This window comes from Bombina bombina, chromosome 12, assembly GCF_027579735.1.
Source record: "Bombina bombina isolate aBomBom1 chromosome 12, aBomBom1.pri, whole genome shotgun sequence".
NCBI classification, from domain to species: domain Eukaryota; kingdom Metazoa; phylum Chordata; class Amphibia; order Anura; family Bombinatoridae; genus Bombina; species Bombina bombina.
The window spans coordinates 89504534-89523142 of NC_069510.1; the positions used below are offsets into that span (position 1 = coordinate 89504534).

Below are 18609 nucleotides of genomic sequence, written 5' to 3' on the forward strand. Positions count from 1 at the left end.
CAGGTGTTAGGTTTTTTTTCAGCTCAAACAGCCCCATTGTTTCCTATGGGGGAATCGTGCACGAGCACGTTTTTGAGGCCGGCCGCGTCCGTAAGCAACTCTGGTATCGAGAGTTGTATTTGCGGTAAAAATGCTCTACGCTCCTTTTTTGGAGCCTAACGCAGCATTTGTTTGAACTCTCGATACCAGAGTTAATTTTATGGTGCGGCCAGAAAAAAGCCCGCGGAGCGTTAACAGCCCTTTTACCGCCGAACTCCAAATCTAGGCCTTAGATATTCAAGTATGTTTGGCCTACGCATCTAGATAACAATTTTTATTTTGCACATCCTCTAGGGTGGATGCGGTGTGTTTATAAATTAAATTGCTGTACCAATAAATTGTTACTATGCTTAGTAAAGGAGCTGTGTATTTTTGTGTTTAAAAAGAGTGCTTAATTCCCTGTCTTTTTCAAAACAAAATATTTTTTGTTTCTTGCTCTATCATATATTTTCTTGATATATATATATGTATACATTATGTGTATATATATATGTCTGTAAATACATTTATACACATGTAGATACATAAATACATCTATATATATATATGTGTGTATATATTATATATACATCTTTAGACATGTATATGTATGTATCTCTCAATGTTAAAGTCCTTTGCCTGCCTTTTTTTTCTAACACCTGAGATCTCATATCTTTGACCCCATATATCTTTTTTGAGCAATATTTTTTTAAATAATTTTTATTAGACAGTGTTATTGTTAGTGTAACTGTACTTTGTAATATATTTGCGAGAGCGCAAAAGAGAGGGGGGAGAGCGCAAAAGAGAGGGGGAGAGAGTGCAAAAGAAAGGGGGGAGAGAGGGGTAGAGAGAGAGAGGGGGAGAGAGAGAGAGCAAAAGAGAGGGGTAGAGAGAAAGTGTAAAAGAGGGGGAGAGAGAGCAAAAGAGAGGGGGGAGAGAGGGGGGAGAGAGAGACCAAAAGAAAGGGGGGAGAGAGAGCAAAAGAGATGGGGAGAGAGAGAGCAAAAGAGAGGGGGGAGAGAGAGAGCAAAAGAGAGGAAGGAGAGAGAGAGCAAAAGAGAGGAGGGAGAGAGAGAGCAAAAGAGAGGAAGGAGAGAGAGAGCAAAAGAGAGGAGGGAGAGAGAGAGCAAAAGAGAGGAGAGAGGGAAAGAGCAAAAGAGAGGAGAGAGAGAGCAAAAAAAGAGGAGAGAGAGAGCAAAAGAGAGGGGGAGAGAGAGCACAAAAGAGAGGGGGGAGAGAGAGACCAAAAGAAAGGGGGGAGAGAGAGCAAAAGAGAGGGGGAGAGAGAGAGCAAAAGAGAGGGGGGAGAGAAAGAGCAAAAGAGAGGAAGGAGAGAGAGAGCAAAAGAGAGGAGGGAGAGAGAGAGCAAAAGAGAGGAGAGAGAGAGCAAAAGAGAGGGGAGAGAGAGCACAAAAGAGAGGGGGAGAGAGAGCACAAAAGAGAGGGAGAGAGAGAGCGCAAAAGAAAGGGGGAGATAGAGTGCAAAAGAGAGGGGAGAGAGAGCTCGCAAAAGAGAGGGGGGAGAGAGCGCAAAAGAGAGGGGGGTAGAGAGAGAGCAAAAGAGAGGGGGAGAGAGAGAAAGAAAGAGAAGAGAGGGGGGAGAGAGATAAAGAGAAGAGAGGGGGGGAGAGAGAGAGCAATAGAGAGGGGCTGAGAGAGCAAAAGAGAGGGGGGGAGAGAGCAAAAGAGAGGTGGAGCAAGAGAGAGCGCAAAAGAGAGGGGGAGAGAGTGCAAAAGAGAGGGGGGAGAGAGAGCAAAAGAGAGGGGGGAGAGAGAGCAAAAGAGAGGGGGAGAGAGAAAACAAAAGAGGGGGGGAGAGAGCAAGGGGTGGGACCGTTGTACTGCAGAAAATGGCCCGTGTGAATGGGCTTTAGGACTAGTAATATAATAATTTGCAATCTGGTCCATAATCTTCAATTTCCTTCTTTATTTAGATAATGTTTTCAGGGTCTCACCCTGGTCATCAGACATTTAGACAAAACATATCATTTTAGAGTAAAAGTGTAGGAAAGGGTATGGGGTAAAGGGTATAGTACATTGCTATGCATAATGAAACCTTTTACTGGAAATAACAATTTGAATGTTATGTCGCTTTAAAGTGCCCCCCATGACTTACCTGTATTCATCAGAAATAAAGTGTTTAACAAATGGTTTTCCTAAAACATCTGGATGTATAAGAAAGAGAAACTTTGTATAATGCACATTTTAGAACACGGGGTGACTTAGAACAAACAAGTGCTTGTAATCTTATTTATCCTCATTCATTTGATTGTCTTAAATGAACATTACATTTCATTTACATGTATTACTACTATTATCAAATTTGCCTGGGTAAGCTCAGGAGCAGCACTGCATAACTGGTAGCTAGCAGCTGATTGGTGGCTGAACATATATGTCTCTTGTCATTGGGTCACCCGATCTGTTCAAGTAGCTCTCAGTAGCACATTGCTGCTCTTTCAACAAAGGATACCCAGTGAATGAAGCAGATTTGATAATAGACGTAAATTGGAAAGTTGTTCAAAGTTGTATGTTCTATCTGAATCATGAAAAATACAATTTTGAGCTTCATGTCCCTTTAATTGTCACCCTACAAGGTATGGAGACCGGGCTTATGCCTTACCGCAGACAGAGACAGTGTAACCTTCTATAACACACAGTGGGTGACCGAGGATGAAGTAGCCAAATATCTGGTTAATGACACTGATGGTGCTGGCAATGACTGTCTCCCCAAGATCGGCAATAGCCAGATTGACCAAGATCCAGTTCAGAGGATGTCTCAGCTTCTTGAATTTAAACGTGGCCACCAATACTAATCCATTAGTGAACACAGAGGCCACAACAACGAACAACATCCACAGTGTGGTAAAGTTGTAGACCCATCTTGGTGCAATATGGTAATTAGGACCTTCAAATGGCCCTAGAATTCCAAAGAAACAGGGAAGGTTATTATTCAGTTATAATAAACACAAAGTTTAGAGGACACTATAGTCTTGTTTCAATGAGTATACATTATATTAGACATCCTCAAACTTGACCCGCCAGAGGTTTTGGAACTACATTTCCCATGATGCTCAGCCAGCATATAAGCTGGCTGAGCATCATGGGAAATGTAGTTCCAAAACCTCTGGAGGGCCAAGTTTGAGGATGTCTGCTTTATATGCTTATACTGTATATGTCCCAAGATTTCTTGTAGAAGCACAGAGTTTGAAGGTAGATTAGAACCAAAAGGTCCATCAAATCTGCCCATATTGCAAGCTCAAAGGGGCAATGTACTCAAACAACCAGCTGATAAGATTTATTTGTGTTCAAAACTGCTGCACAAGTATAGATTCAAATGGAGTCTGCTGTTGTCTCTTGTTTGCATACATTTTTATTGTGAATACTGCAGTACTAAACTTATCAGTACAGGTAGTGGTTTCAACAGAAAAAAAATGCTATTTCAAAATAAAGATAAAGTAGGTATTTGTCAATAATGGATTACACTCCAGCAGATAAAACAGATCATTGAGAACACGTTACATGGGAGACAAATTTACAGTACATTATCTCCTTAATTAATTCTTAGGACAGCCTTATGTATATCCCAGGTATTCTAGAATTCCCTTACTGTATTTGTCCCTACCACCTCCACTGGAAGTCTATTCCATGGGTCTGATTTGTTAAAAATGCGAGCAGACATGATACTATGTAGCGTATTATGTCTGCCGCACATCGATAAATGCCGACAGCATACGCATACGCATTTATCATTACACAAGCAGTTCTTGTAAACTGCTTGTTCAATGCCCACCCCTGCAGATTCACGGCCAATCTAGCAGGGGGTGTCAATCAGCCCGATCGTATAGGATCGGGCGGTTTGATGTCTGCAGCTTCAGGGCAGGCGCACAAGTTATGGAGCAGCGGTCTTTAGACATTCGGAGCTTGAAAATTCGGCCCCTATGAATCTACCACCATTTCTCTAAAAACTACTTCTGCTCATTACATCTGATCCTGCTATCCTTAAAGGGACACTAAACCCGTTTTTTTTCTTTCATGATTTAGATAGAGCAGGCAATTTTAAGCAACGTTCTAATTTTCTCGTATTATTATTATTTTTTCATACTCTTTGTTTCTTTATTTGAAAAAGCAGGAAAGCAAACATTCCTGCTTTTTCAAATAAAGATACCAAGAGAACAAAGAAAAATTGATAATAGGAAAGAATTAGGAAGTTGCTTAAAATTGCTCTATCTGAATCATGAACGAAAAATTTTTGGTTTCATATCCCTTTAAATATGAGATCATGACCCTATTCTGGTGTTACTTTTTTTGTAAAAATTACTCTCTTCTACTTTATTAAACTCACATTATGCTTGAAGAGTTCTTTCATATCTCCTCTCTCCCTTCTTCCCACCTTTTTAATGTTAGTCAATACAGGTGGCCCTCGGTTTACAATGGTTCAATTTGCACCGTTTCAGAAGAACAACCATTTTTTTCCAGTCATGTGACTGCTATTGAAAAGCATTGAGAAGCAGTGCATTGATTAAAATAGCCAGTAGGTGGAGCTGTCCGCTTGTGTTGCAGCAAAGATATGCAAGCCAAGCAAGCTGAAATGAATCAGTTTAACCAGACCTGAGCTATCGATCAGCTTGTAAAGGAACAAGATCTTACTGTCTATAAATCAGTCCAGATTGGAATGCATAGAAAGAACTGTTTGCAGAAAAATGCAAGTAAAGTCTGTGTTGTGTGATTATTTTATTAGGTTTATAATGCTGTTTAGCATTTAAAGTCTTAATTTCAAAGCTTTAAAAATAATGTATTAGGTGTTACTTATGCCAATTTTGAGAGGGGCCTGGAACCTAACTCCCTCACTTCCCATTGACTTACATTATAAACTGGGTTTCAATTTACAACGGTTTCGATTTACAACCATTCCTTCTGGAACCTAACCCCGGCATAAACTGAGGGCTACTTGTATTACTTCTGCTAGATGGTTATTCCAAACACCTACTACTTGTTTAAAGGAGCAGTACATACAGTAGATTTGCATAATCAGCAAATGCATGATAAAAAGACAATGCAATAGCACTTAGTTTGAATTTCAAATGAGAAGTAGAATTTTTTTTCTGACAAATTTCAGTTATGTATATTTCCACTCCCCCTTGTATCATGTGACAGCTATCAGCCAATCACAAATGCATATACCTATATTCTGTGAATTCTTGCACATGCTCAGTAGGAGCTGTTGACTCAAAGGGGCCTATTTAAGAAGGTGCAAGCGGACATGATCCGATATTGCGTATCATGTCCGCTGCACATCGATAAATGCCGACAGCATACACTTTCGGCATTTATCATTGCACCAACAGCTCTGGTGAACTGCTGGTGCAATACCGCCCCCTGCAGAGCAGGGGGTGTCAATCAACCCGATCGTATTGGATCGGGTTGATTTCCGGCGATGTCTGTCCGCCGCCTCAGAGCAGGCGGACAGGTACCTAACTTGTGTTTCTGGCGAGCTTGATAAATATGCCACAAAAAGTGTAAATATAAAAAGACTGTGCACATATTTTTTAATGGAAGTAAATTGGAAAGTTGTTTAAAATTGCCTGTTCTATCTGAATCATGAAAGATTAACTAGCGCTGCGGAATCTGTTGGCGCACTACAAATAACCGATAATAATAATAATAATTAATTGGGTCCCTTTAAGCTACTACTGAATCTACAATGTTTTTAACTTTGTCTTGGTCTGTGATTTCTTTACATTCAACAAAGGAAATAAAAACGCATGATAAAAAAAATTGTGATCAAATCAATATATTGCCAGTATTAATGATGACCAAATGCATAAACATCCAAGTACAAAATAGATGAATCAACATTTGGACTTAATTTAATCTGAGAGCAGTTTTTATCTCACATTTTTATTTTTAAATTATCCAATATTTTGTTGTTGTTGTTGTGATTTAGTATTCTCATTAGTGTGCACATAGATTTGTAGTTTCATAAGATGATAAGCTACAACAATGGGGATTTTATATGAAAGCGGATTTAAGAAATATAAAATGATCCCTCACCCATGATTTAAAAAATGTAAATGTTTTGTAGAGACTCAATATTAAAGGTTCATAACCTCCCCTGGTGTCTATAGTCATCTGTTTTTTCACTACATCGCAACGATCAAACACAAAAAATCCACTCATTTATCAAAACAGAATATTGCAAAAACAGCTACGGATTAAAGGAAACTGAACCCAATTTTCTTTCTTTTATGATTCAAATAGAGCAATTTTAAGCAACTTTCTAATTTACTCCTATTATATTTTTTTCTTCGTTCTCTTGCTATCCTTATTTAAAAAAGCAGGAATGTAAACTTAGGAGCCAGCCTATTTTTGGTTCAGAACCTGGGTTACGCTTTCTTATTGGTGGCTAAATGTAGCCACCAATAAGTAAGCAATATCCAGGGTGCTGAACCTAAAATGGGGTCGGCTCCTAAGCTTTACATTCCTGCCTTTTAAATAAAGATAGCAAGAGAACGAAGAAAAATTGATAATAGGAGTAAATTAGAAAGTTGCTTAAAATTACATGCTCTATCTGAATCATGTAACAAAAAAAAAATGGGTTTAGTATCCCTTTAAAAGGACATGAAACCCAAATTTTTTCTTTCATGATTTAGAAAGAGCATGCAATTTTAAATAACTTTCTAATTTACTTCTATTATTTAATTTGGTTCATGCTCTTTATATCCTTTGCTGAAAAGCATATCTAGATATGCTCAGTAGTTGCTGAATTGGTGGCTGCACATAGATGCCTCATGTGATTGGCTCAACCATGTGCATCACTATTTCTTCAACAAAGGATATCTAAAGTATGAAGCAAATTAGATAATAGACGTAAATTGGAATGTTGTTTAAAATTGTATTCTCTACCTGAATTATGAAAGAAAATATTTGGATTTAGTGTCCCTTAAAGGATAAATCCTAGCACTTTCAGATGCTAAAGAATATCAGATTGCTACAGGCACAGCCCTAGACCGTACAATGTTTGAGATAATAGGTAATTAGCAAGTGCGGGGACCCACATCTTCAACTAATTCCTACTATTATTTATTTTTTAGATCCCTTTACCCTGCTCTACCGTAGAGTGTATAGCTACTCACTATAATACTCATATAGATCTATTCATTACATTAAGGCTGCTTTATGATCCTATTAAAAACCCAAAGAAATAATGTTTGGCTTGGTTATTAGTATTTCTATTGTTAAAGGAACATTAAGCTCTTAAAGTGTTAGAGCATTTAAAGGGATAGTTTACTTAACAATATTCTCCCCTTTAACTTGTTCACAATAATCCATTTTACCTGCCGGAGTTTATTAAATTGTTTACAAGTAGCTCCTTTAGCATTTTTTTGGCATTTGAAATAGCTGATTTTCCCTGTGGTATCCCTATCTATGCTGATTAAATGTATATTGTGTTATTTTATCCATTGTGTTTGTATGGAACAAATAGCACATTTATGATAGGAATGTCATGTATTTGTATACACATTTATATGTTTTATTGGTGCTGCAGAAGTTCAAAGGGATCTGGAAGCCACCATTAACTATTTATGATTCATACAGTGTTTAAAATCCCAATATAGTTTTGTTATCAAATTTACCGCATTCTTGGGGGTACATTTCTTGTGAAATGCTTGTGCATTGATAAATGCCAACAGCGTATCATGTCCGCCCAACATTTTATAAATTGGCCCCTTGGTATCCTTTAAAATGTAACTCTTTTCTGTGAGAGCATACTGAGGTAGGCTCCGAAGCATGCGCGTATCCTAAGCACTATGTAGCAGCTGTGTTTGCAACAATGTTTTTAATAAAGTTATACACATAGTCAAGACTTTATTATGTTACAAGGAAAAGAGCTACGTTTCATCAGAGAAGATTAAAGGGACATTCCAGACAAAGATGAAATGCACACAGGTGCAATTCAGTTTGGAATAGAATCATTTTTGTAATGCACATGTATTAGCAAAAATAATTCTAGTATAAGCTTATTGCTGTTATAAGAGTGTACTTAAGTATGCTCCATACACCAGTATCTTAAACACAACACTTGCTCAGAGAACTTATATCATCAGCTAGTGACTCCATTTACATAATTGCTGACATTATACAAACCCCACTGGCGCTCTGAGCAGCTGCAGTATTTCAAATGCTGGTGCACTGAGAATGTCAATAAAACAGTGATAACTTTATAGTAAAAAAAATTTCTATTCAAAGATGTAATTCATTCATGTGCATTTCAATTTTGACCAGTATGTCCCTTTAAGGGAAATACCTCAATTTGATAACAGAAATAAATTAGATTTTTTTTTATTTATTTATTGTCCATTCTGTCTGAATTTTTAAAGTTTACTTTTGCCTTCCATGCCCCTTTATACTTGAAAATATTACATTGAACCTGTTTTTTTTCCCCATGAGTCATTGTAATAACGGAACCAAGACTTTGCTATCATTTTATAACCAATCGCCGTCTTTAGCTGCGTTTCTACAATCCCTTTCTTATTAAACATTTTCCAGACCATAACTATTTCAAGTTTAGTTACACCTATTGCATTTTCTTTTTGTTTTATTAAAATGTAATAATCCTCTTTCGCATCTGTAGGTTTCATCTCCACTTTCAGGGTTTTCGAAAAAACTACTCACCGCGTGTGTTGTTGCTGTTTGTATACGTAAAAATGCTACTCCTGGTTGTCTCTTCTTCATCGTCCTGTTTCCTCCGGGCAGAGAATACGGCTTCATTCCATACTGCAGCCATTACCTATATGTCCGTCCGCAGCCAGACTCAAGTTTGGGCTATACCTTTTTCCCTTTCCCTTTACTTTTTTGCCCCCCGTACTTTCTATTCCCTGCGTGCTCTATTCACCCTCTTTCTATCCTTGACAGTCACTAAGATGGGTAATAGAGTGACCTATCTCGCGTTATATACCGAGCTCAACAGGATTAGCTCAGACACTTACAATACCAGTTCTAACCCCCTTAAAGTATTTATCTCTTAATTGGCATACGAGTTTTAATTCCCCCCCCCCTCTCCTCCTTTCTACTGCTGTGCTCTTCTCATTTTTGTCTCCTTGCAGAGGGCTTACGTCAGTAGATCAGGTTAAGAGTGACTTTTCTGGACACTGCAGGTGACAGGATAAAAGCCCTATCTAAGATGAATAGAGACAAGGAGGGGTTGGCTTGAGTCTTTTTTTAGCAAACAAAATCCCATCTCATCTTCTCCATGTCTTTCCATTCCATAATACCCTTCACTTTGTGAAATTGGGGTCACTATGTTAATTAGAGGAAATGAAAAGTCTAAATATATTAACCTTTTATTTTGAAAGAAAGAACTACAAATGGCACTACACATGTATCCTTCTGAATTATTAGAGATTTCAGTTAAATTACCACTCAGTGCAGTAGAATTGCATAATTAACAAGTTTTATAATAAAAAGATAATGCAATAACATCTACTCCGAATTTCACATAGGCAGTAAAAAAAAAAAATCTCAAATTTATTTTTTCTTTATTTTTTTGGCCCACTGTATCATGTGTCAGACATCAGCCAATCACAGACTAGTATACAGACACCCAGTGAGCTTGTGCACATGCTCAGTAGGATATTGTTCCTCAGAAAGTGAGAATATAAAAAGACTGTGCAAAATTTGAGAATGGAAGTAATTTGGAAAGTGTCTTAAAACTGCATGTTCTTTCTGAACCATAAAAGTTTATGTTTTTGACTTGTGTCCCTTTAAAGGGACACTGAACCCAAATTTTTTCTTTTGTGATTCAAATAGAGCATGCAATTTTAAGCAACTTTCTAATGTACTCCTATTATCATTTTTTCTTAATTCCCCTGCTATCTTTATTTGAAAAAGAAGGCATCTAAGCTTTTTTCTTGGTTTAGGACTCTGGACAGCACTTTTTAATTGGTGGATGAATTTATCCACCAATCAGCCAGGACAACCCAGTTTGTTCACCAAAAATGGGCCGGCATCTAAACTTACATTCTTGCATTTCAAATAAAGATACAAAGCGAATAAACAAAATTTGATAATAGGAGCAAATTAGAAAGTTGCTTAAAATTTCATGCTCTATCTGAATCACAAAAGAAAAAATTTGGGTTCAGTGTCCCTTTAAGGGGACATGAAACCCAATTCTCTTTTACATGATTCAGACAGAGCGTTACGATTTTAAACAACTTTCTGATTTACTTGTATTATCACATGTGCTTCATTCTCTTATCCCTTGTTGAAGTGAGCAGTAATGTACTACCGTGAGCTAGTTGATCACTTTGGGTGAGCCAATGACAAAAGACATATATGTGCAGTCATTAATCAGCATCTAGCTCCCAGTAGTGCATTGCTGCTTCTGAGCCTAACTAGTTATGTTTCCCAGCAAAGGCTACCAAAAGAACAAAGCAAATTAGATAATAGAATTGAACAGTTGTTTAAAATGATATGCTCTATCTCAATCATAAAAAAATTTAGATGCAAAAAGGAAAACACTTTAACCCCTTAGTGACCAGACCATTTTTCAATTTTCTTACCGTTAAGGACCAGGGCTGTTTTTTTTCTGCGGTGTTTGTGTTTAGCTGTAATTTTCCTCTTACTCATTTACTGTACCCACACATATTATATACAATTTTTCTCCTTATTAAATGGACTTTCTAAATATACCATTATTTTCATCATATCTTATAATTTACTATAAAAAATGATAAAATATGATGAAAAATGGAAAAAACACACTTTTTCTAACTTTGACCCCCAAATCTGTTACACATCTACAACCACCAAAAACACTCATTCTAAATAGTTTCTAAATTTTGTCCTGAGTTTAGAAATACCCAATGTTTACATGTTCCTTGCTTTTTTTGCAAGTTATAGGGCAATAAATATAAGTAGCACTTTGCTATTTCCAAACCATTTTTTTTTTGTTTCAAAATTAGTGATAGTTACATTGTAACACTGATATCTGTCTGGAATCCCTGAATAACCCTTCACATGTATGTATTTTTTTTTAGTAGACAACCCATTTTGGTATATTTCATGCCACCAAATGCGAACAAATAAAAAAAAAAATGTTAACTTTTCCACAAACTTTAGGTTTCTCACTGAAACTATTTACAAACACCTTGGCACAAATGATTGTAAATGCTTCTCTGGGATCTCCTTTGTTCAGAAATAGCAGACATATATGGTTTTGGCATTGCTTTTTGGTAATTAGAAGGCTGCTAAATGCCGCTGCGTACCACACTTGGGATTCTGCCCAGCAGTGAAGGGGTTAATTGGGTAGCTTGTAGGATTAACTTTAATGTAGAGATTTCCCTCCCAACTGACACATCCCACCCCCTGATCCCTCCCTGACCCCTCTCAAACCGCTCTCTTCCCTCCCCAACCCCACAATTATCACCCCCAAGAAAGTCTGCCAGTACTGAAATAAAAGGCTTTTTCTTAATGTATATATATTTTTTTTATATATATTCTGCAGTGTAGGACCCCCCTTATCCCCCATCCTCCCTGATCCACCCTCTACCTATTTGCCGCCAACTTGGGTACTGGCAGCTGTCTGCCAGTACCCAGTTGGATAAAAATTAGGCTTTTTTTAAAAAAAAACATTTTTTTCTGTAGTGTAGCTGCCCCCCCTCAATACCCTCCCCCTCCCCATCCCAGATCCCTTTCCCAACACTTATCCGCTCCTCTCCCTCCTTCCCTTTCACTAAACATTTTCTGTAGTGTAGCGGTCCCACCCGCTCCCGCCCCCACATGCTCGCTTCTGCCCCCTCACGCTCGCTCCGGCCCACTCACGCACGCTTCCGGACTTCTCATAAGGGGTTACCGTACCTCCTCCAGCGATGGACCGCCCACTCGCCTCCCTCCTATCCCTCCCACGCCACCAACGATCTGCACCAATGTGGGGAAATACACATTTCTGGAGTCGCCAGTGACTTACGGCAGTTTAAGATCTGCCAGTGTATACGTTTAAAACCAAAATTTTTTACATTGTCCGTAAAAGTCTAACCCACCCCAAACATAAACCAGACACGTCAAAACCACTATATCCGCCATCCCCCCCACATTGCAAATAAAAATAAAATGTATTAACCCCTAATCCGCCAACCCCCACAATGCAATTTACCTAATAAATGTATTAACCCCTAAATCGCCATCCCCACAATGCAATATACCTATTAAAACCTAATCCGCCATCCTCCCACAAGGCAATCTACCTAATTAAACTATTAACCCCTAATCCACCATCCCCACAACGCAATCTACCTAATTAAACTATTAACCCATAATCCGCCATCCCCCCACAACGCAATCTACCTAATTAAACTATTAACCCCTAAACCGCCATCCCCCTACAATGCAATATACCTAATTAACCCCTAAACTGCCATCCCCACAACGCAAATAATTAATCTAAGTACTAAGTCCCCTAACCTAACACCCCCTAAATTAACCCCAATTATATAAAATAAAAAAGACTAGCTTACTAATAAATTAATTAAAAATTACAAAAATAAAAAAATCACAACATACAATTAAAATAAAAAATCCTAACATTACCTAAAAAAAAGATTAAATAAAAAAAATCTAAAATTAAAGAACAAAATAAACGAAATTATCCAAAATTAAAAAAATGTACACCTAAGTCTAACCCCAAAATACGTACTCACCATTCCGGAGGTGAAGGTCTTCTTCCAGGCGGCGACATCTTCATCCTGCGCGGAGACATCTTCTATGTTCATCCGGAGTGAGGTGGCCGCGGAGCAGGGACGGCGGCTGCACAGACATCCAGCGTGGAGGATCCTCTTCATGAGATCATCGACACAAACTGAAGATTGAATGCTAGGTACCCGTTTTATATTTGGGGTACCTTGCATTCCTATTGGCTGTCATTTTCAAATCAGCCAATAGGATGAGAGCTACTGAAATCCTATTGGCTGTCCAAATCAAAAGCCGGCGACACCGCATATGTAATCTCGCCCCCCCCCCCAAAACATTTTCATTTGTGTTTAGGGAAGAGCAGACCATTTAAAAAAGTTTCCTATTTACTTCTATTATCTAATTTTCTTTGTTCCTATGATATTCTGTATTGAAGAGATACCTAGGTAGGCATCTGGAGCTATATATGGCAGGAAATAGTGCTGCCCTCTAGTGCTCTTACAAATGGATAATATTCTCACAAAACTGCTGCCATATAGTGCACCGAAATTGGGTCGGCTCCTAAGAGTACATCTTTGTCTTTCAACAAAAGATACCAGGAGAATGAAGAAAAAATTATAATAGAAGTAAATTAAAAAGTTGTTTAAAATCCCATGCTCTACCTTAATCATGAAATAATTTTTTGGGGTTTCATATCCCTTTAATGTAATGTGTTGTGGGAGTTTCAAGCAAATGATAGAATTCATTAAAGATCCATTATAGTAAAAAACAAAAATGCTCTAATGGATTAAAGCATGTAATTTTAAGACTATCGACCCTAGACTACTGTGTGTTTAACCTCTGCAAATACCGCTTGGGACTCGCAGAGCACTGTTGGTCCCAAGCAGAAAACGCCACTGATCCAATCTAGTTCCATATCAACACCAGCGCTGCTGATTGGATCAGCTGTGTTTTCCACTCAGAACAGCAGTGCTCTGTGTGTCCCAATCAGTATTTCTACTGTGTGTTTAACCTCTTTGCGGGGGTTAAGCACACAGTAGTGCAGGGTCGATAGTTTTAAAATTTCATGTCCTAACAGATTAGAGCATGTAATTGTTTTGACTAAAATGGCCCTTTAAAGGGACACTGAACCCAATTTTTTTTCTTTAATGATTCAGATAAAGCATGCAATTTTAAGCAACTTTCTAATTTACTCCTATTATCAATTTTTATTCATTCTCTTGCTATCTTTATTTAAAAAGCAGAAATGTAAAGCTTAGGAGCCGGCCCATTTTTGGTTGAGAACCTGGGTTATGCTTGCTTATTGGTTTGCTAACTGTAGCCACCAATAAGTAAGTGCTGTCCAGGGTACTGAACCTAAAATGGGCCGGCTCCTATGCTTTAAATTCCTGCTTTTTAAATAAAGATAGCAAGAGAACAAAGAAAATTGGAGTAAATTAGAAAGTTGCTTAAAATTGTAAGCACTATCTGAATCATGAAAGAAAAAAAAATGGTTTTAGTGTCCCTTTAAGCTTTTGAAAAGTTAATTTTTTGAAGGTATTTTCCCCTATTAGCTGGTGCTTTGTAGTCCAGAATAAATATCTCTGTCTGGAAATATGAGATTTCGTGGGAATTCTATGAGGCTACCTCTACCTTATTTACACTTTATAAAAATCATTATTTTATGCCAATCCAAAATTTAAGAAAATGGTCTAAATTTATAGAAATTACAGCTTTATTTGCAATAAATGGAATTGGTAGTTGCTAACATTTTAAAAAAATAATCCCAAAAAACACTTTTGCCGCACATTAATCAAATATTTATGGGAGTATTGGTCACGTTCATAGTTCCAGTCAGTCAACTTGGCTCCAAAACATCTAGGGCCAGATTGTCTGCAACCTTGGGCCCCCAGATGTTTTGGAAAAAAAATTCCCATGATGCTGAGACACTCTTTAGGCTGTCTGAGCATCATGGGAAATGTAGTTCCAAAATATCTGGGGGCCCAAGGTCACTAACCACTGGTCTAAAGATCTCTGGTCTGGTGAGGTTATCCAAGAAATCTTATCAGTACTGTGAGGTCTCTTTAAGGGACATTCAACACTAAATAAATGCTAGATAGAATGATGCAGTCATAGAAAAGATTAGTCTAAGAAAAACATGTATTTGTATTTTTTTAAAGTTTCATTAGTTGTTTAAAATTGAGTGCTAAGCACTTTCCTACCTGGATGCTAAGCTGTTTTAAGTTTTTTTTTTGTTTTTTTTTGAAATATTTTTTTTTTTACTTTTTCCAGATCCCTAAGACTTATACTGTTGGAAAGGTTAGGCGATTACCTTTCCAACGGTGGGCCTTGGGGGTCTGTAGCTGCTTAGATACCTGAGATACAGTCTTCTAAGCAACTTGCCTTATGCTCCTATACTTAACATTGTGAATTTTAAATAAAGTTGTGCGGTGACGTCACGGTGCATAACGTAAAGCTCCTCCGATGCCTGTCACTATTCAGGCCCGATCTTGGCAGCAGTTTTGCAAGAATATTATCCATTTGCAAGAGCACTAGATGGCAGCAATATTTCCTGCATGACAATAAAAGTAAACTGGAAACTTTTTTAAATTGTATCCTCTGAATCACGAAAAAATATTTTTTGGGTTTCATATCTCTTTCATCTTGAGAGCTGTTTATCTCACTATGCATGGTTCTGGATGTAAGGGGGAGAGCAGGGCCGGTGCTAAACTATTTTGCGCCCTAGGCAAGACCAGTTACTTGCGCCCCCCCAAAAAAAATAATAATAATTATTACATACATTTGCTACTGGTTACTACAGGGAGTGCAGAATTATTAGAAAAATGAGTATTTTGACCACATCATCCTCTTTATGCATGTTGTCTTACTCCAAGCTGTATAGGCTCGAAAGCCTACTACCAATTAAGCATATTAGGTGATGTGCATCTCTGTAATGAGAAGGGGTGTGGTCTAATGACATCAACACCCTATATCAGGTGTGCATAATTATTAGGCAACTTCCTTTCCTTTGGCAAAATGGGTCAAAAGAAGGACTTGACAGGCTCAGAAAAGTCAAAAATAGTGAGATATCTTGCAGAGGGATGCAGCACTCTTAAAATTGCAAAGCTTATAAAGCGTGATCATCGAACAATCAAGCGTTTCATTCAAAATAGTCAACAGGGTCGCAAGAAGCGTGTGGAAAAACCAAGGCGCAAAATAACTGCCCATGAACTGAGAAAAGTCAAGCGTGCAGCTGCCAAGATGCCACTTGCCACCAGTTTGGCCATATTTCAGAGCTGCAACATCACTGGAGTGCCCAAAAGCACAAGGTGTGCAATACTCAGAGACATGGCCAAGGTAAGAAAGGCTGAAAGATGACCACCACTGAACAAGACACACAAGCTGAAACGTCAAGACTGGGCCAAGAAATATCTCAAGCCTGATTTTTCTAAGGTTTTATGGACTGATGAAATGAGAGTGAGTCTTGATGGGCCAGATGGATGGGCCCGTGGCTGGATTGGTAAAGGGCAGAGAGCTCCAGTCCAACTCAGATGCCAGCAAGGTGGAGGTGGAGTACTGGTTTGGGCTGGTATCATCAAAGATGAGCTTGTGGGGCCTTTTCGGGTTGAGGATGGAGTCAAGCTCAACTCCCAGTCCTACTGCCAGTTTCTGGAAGACACCTTCTTCAAGCAGTGGTACAGGAAGAAGTCTGCATCCTTCAAGAAAAACATGATTTTCATGCAGGACAATGCTCCATCACACGCGTCCAAGTACTCCACAGCGTGGCTGGCAAGAAAGGGTATAAAAGAAGAAAATCTAATGACATGGTCTCCTTGTTCACCTGATCTGAACCCCATTGAGAACCTGTGGTCCATCATCAAATGTGAGATTTACAAGGAGGGAAAACAGTAAACCTCTCTGAACAGTGTCTGGGAGGCTGTGGTTGCTGCTGCACGCAATGTTGATGGTGAACAGATCAAAACACTGACAGAATCCATGGATGGCAGGCTTTTGAGTGTCCTTGCAAAGAAAGGTGGCTATATTGGTCACTGATTTGTTTTTGTTTTGTTTTTGAATGTCAGAAATGTATATTTGTGAATGTTGAGATGTTATATTGGTTTCACTGGTAAAAATAAATAATTGAAATGGGTATATATTTGTTTTTTGTTAAGTTGCCTAATAATTATGCACAGTAATAGTCACCTGCACACACAGATATCCCCCTAAAATAGCTATAACTAAAAACAAACTAAAAACTACTTCCAAAACTATTCAGCTTTGATATTAATGAGTTTTTTGGGTTCATTGAGAACATGGTTGTTGTTCAATAATAAAATGAATCCTCAAAAATACAACTTGCCTAATAATTCTGCACTCCCTGTATAATACACCTAAGTGTAATTACATGATCTGCTGGCCACCCTAATGCAAGTAAGTAAATGACGGTAATTTACAAAATACAGTCCTTAACTTAGCTTTTAGTGACATACAAAATATGGATTAAAGGGACACTCTAGTGCATATTATTATTATTATTATTAATTATATTAATAACAATGACTACAAACTCAAAAAAATAGCCCTAGGTGAGATGGCATGCTTCCTGTCACTGTCCTTACTGTTTGTGTGAGAGGAGCAGATAGGATGATCTGGGGTGTGCTGTGTGTGTCGGGCAGGTAGGGTGAGCAGAAGTCTGTGTGTGTGAGAGGGAAAGACAGGTACAGTGAACAGGGGGCTGTTTGTGTAAGAGGGGCAGCTAGGGTGAGCTGGGGGATGTGTGTGTAGGTGTGTGAGAGACAGGCAGATAGGGTGAGCTGGGGTCTGTGTGTGTGTGTGTAGGGCAGGTAGGGTGAGCAGGGGGCTTTGTGTGTGTGTGTAGGGCAGGTAGGGTGAGCAGGGGGCTGTGTGTGTGTTTAGGATTGGTACGGTGAGCAGGGGGCTTTGTGTGTGAGAGGGAAAGGCAGGTAGTGTGGACAGGGGGCTCTTTGCTCTGGTGTGAAAATATAAATTGAGTATGGGAGGGCATAATAAAACATTTGTGAAGTAAGGCAGATTCTCCTAAGTGATTTCCAAAGTACACAGTCCTGAACCCCCCCCAACCCCCCACTGTGTTCACTTTAGGGAATGCAGCATTAAAATGAGTGTGCCTGCAGTAAAACTTATGGTAGTACGTTTTGCAGGGGAATTTGCTGTACTCACTATGGCCAGAAATTTCAGTCCTAGAGTGCCACTTCTATAAGTGGTCTGAGGTTGGATGGTGTATTACCACGCTGCTTTTTACCACTCCATGTGAAGGATCCAGTGCCGGAGTAATGATCTTACAGTTGCTGCTGCCTGCCGGTACTCTGAGAGATCAATATGGTGCTTGTGTTTTTGCGCACTGTTCAGTACAGGAGACATGGTGACTAGGGGTTTGCTAGTCTGAGGCGTTCGCTCTTCTGATAGAACACCAGCGGATTCTGGGGAACCTGGGTCAGGTACGGCTGCGCTCTAGGTGGCTGCCTAGCTTGCCTAGTGGGAGCGCCGGCCCTGGGGGAGAGACATATATATTACATTATAATGCTCAAAAACCTCTCTCCTTGCAGTTGAGTTTTTTATCATTGGGTCCTAGTAAAACAAAAAAGTAAAAACTAAAATTTCAGGATTCAGATAGAGCATACAGTTTCAAACAAATTTCCAATGTGCTTCTGTAATCAAATTTACAAATATTCTCTAAGTATGTTTTATTGTAGAGACAACCTCAGGAGCAGCAATGCACTGCCGGGAGCTGGGTGAATAAATCTGTTGAGACAAAGACAAGAGATATATGTACAGAGACTAATTAGCATCTAGCTCTGAGTAGTACATTGCTTCCCCATGAGCCTACATATATGCACTCTTGAATAAAGGACACTAAGGCCTAGATTTAGAGTTCTGCGTTAGCCGTCA

At 38.7% G+C, this 18609-nt stretch overlaps 1 protein-coding gene across 1 annotated transcript in view; it reads right to left on the reverse strand.

The window, feature by feature from the left end:
• LOC128643233 (red-sensitive opsin) overlaps positions 1 to 8803 on the reverse strand; it is a 31407-nt gene extending 22604 nt beyond the window's left edge. The window contains exons 1-2 of the mRNA XM_053696216.1: positions 8692 to 8803; positions 2639 to 2935 (exon numbers count right to left, since the gene is read on the reverse strand). Coding sequence (XP_053552191.1) covers positions 2639 to 2935; positions 8692 to 8803 — 409 coding nt within the window. The remainder of the gene's footprint in view (positions 1 to 2638; positions 2936 to 8691) is intronic.
• Positions 8804 to 18609: the final 9806 nt, after the last annotated feature.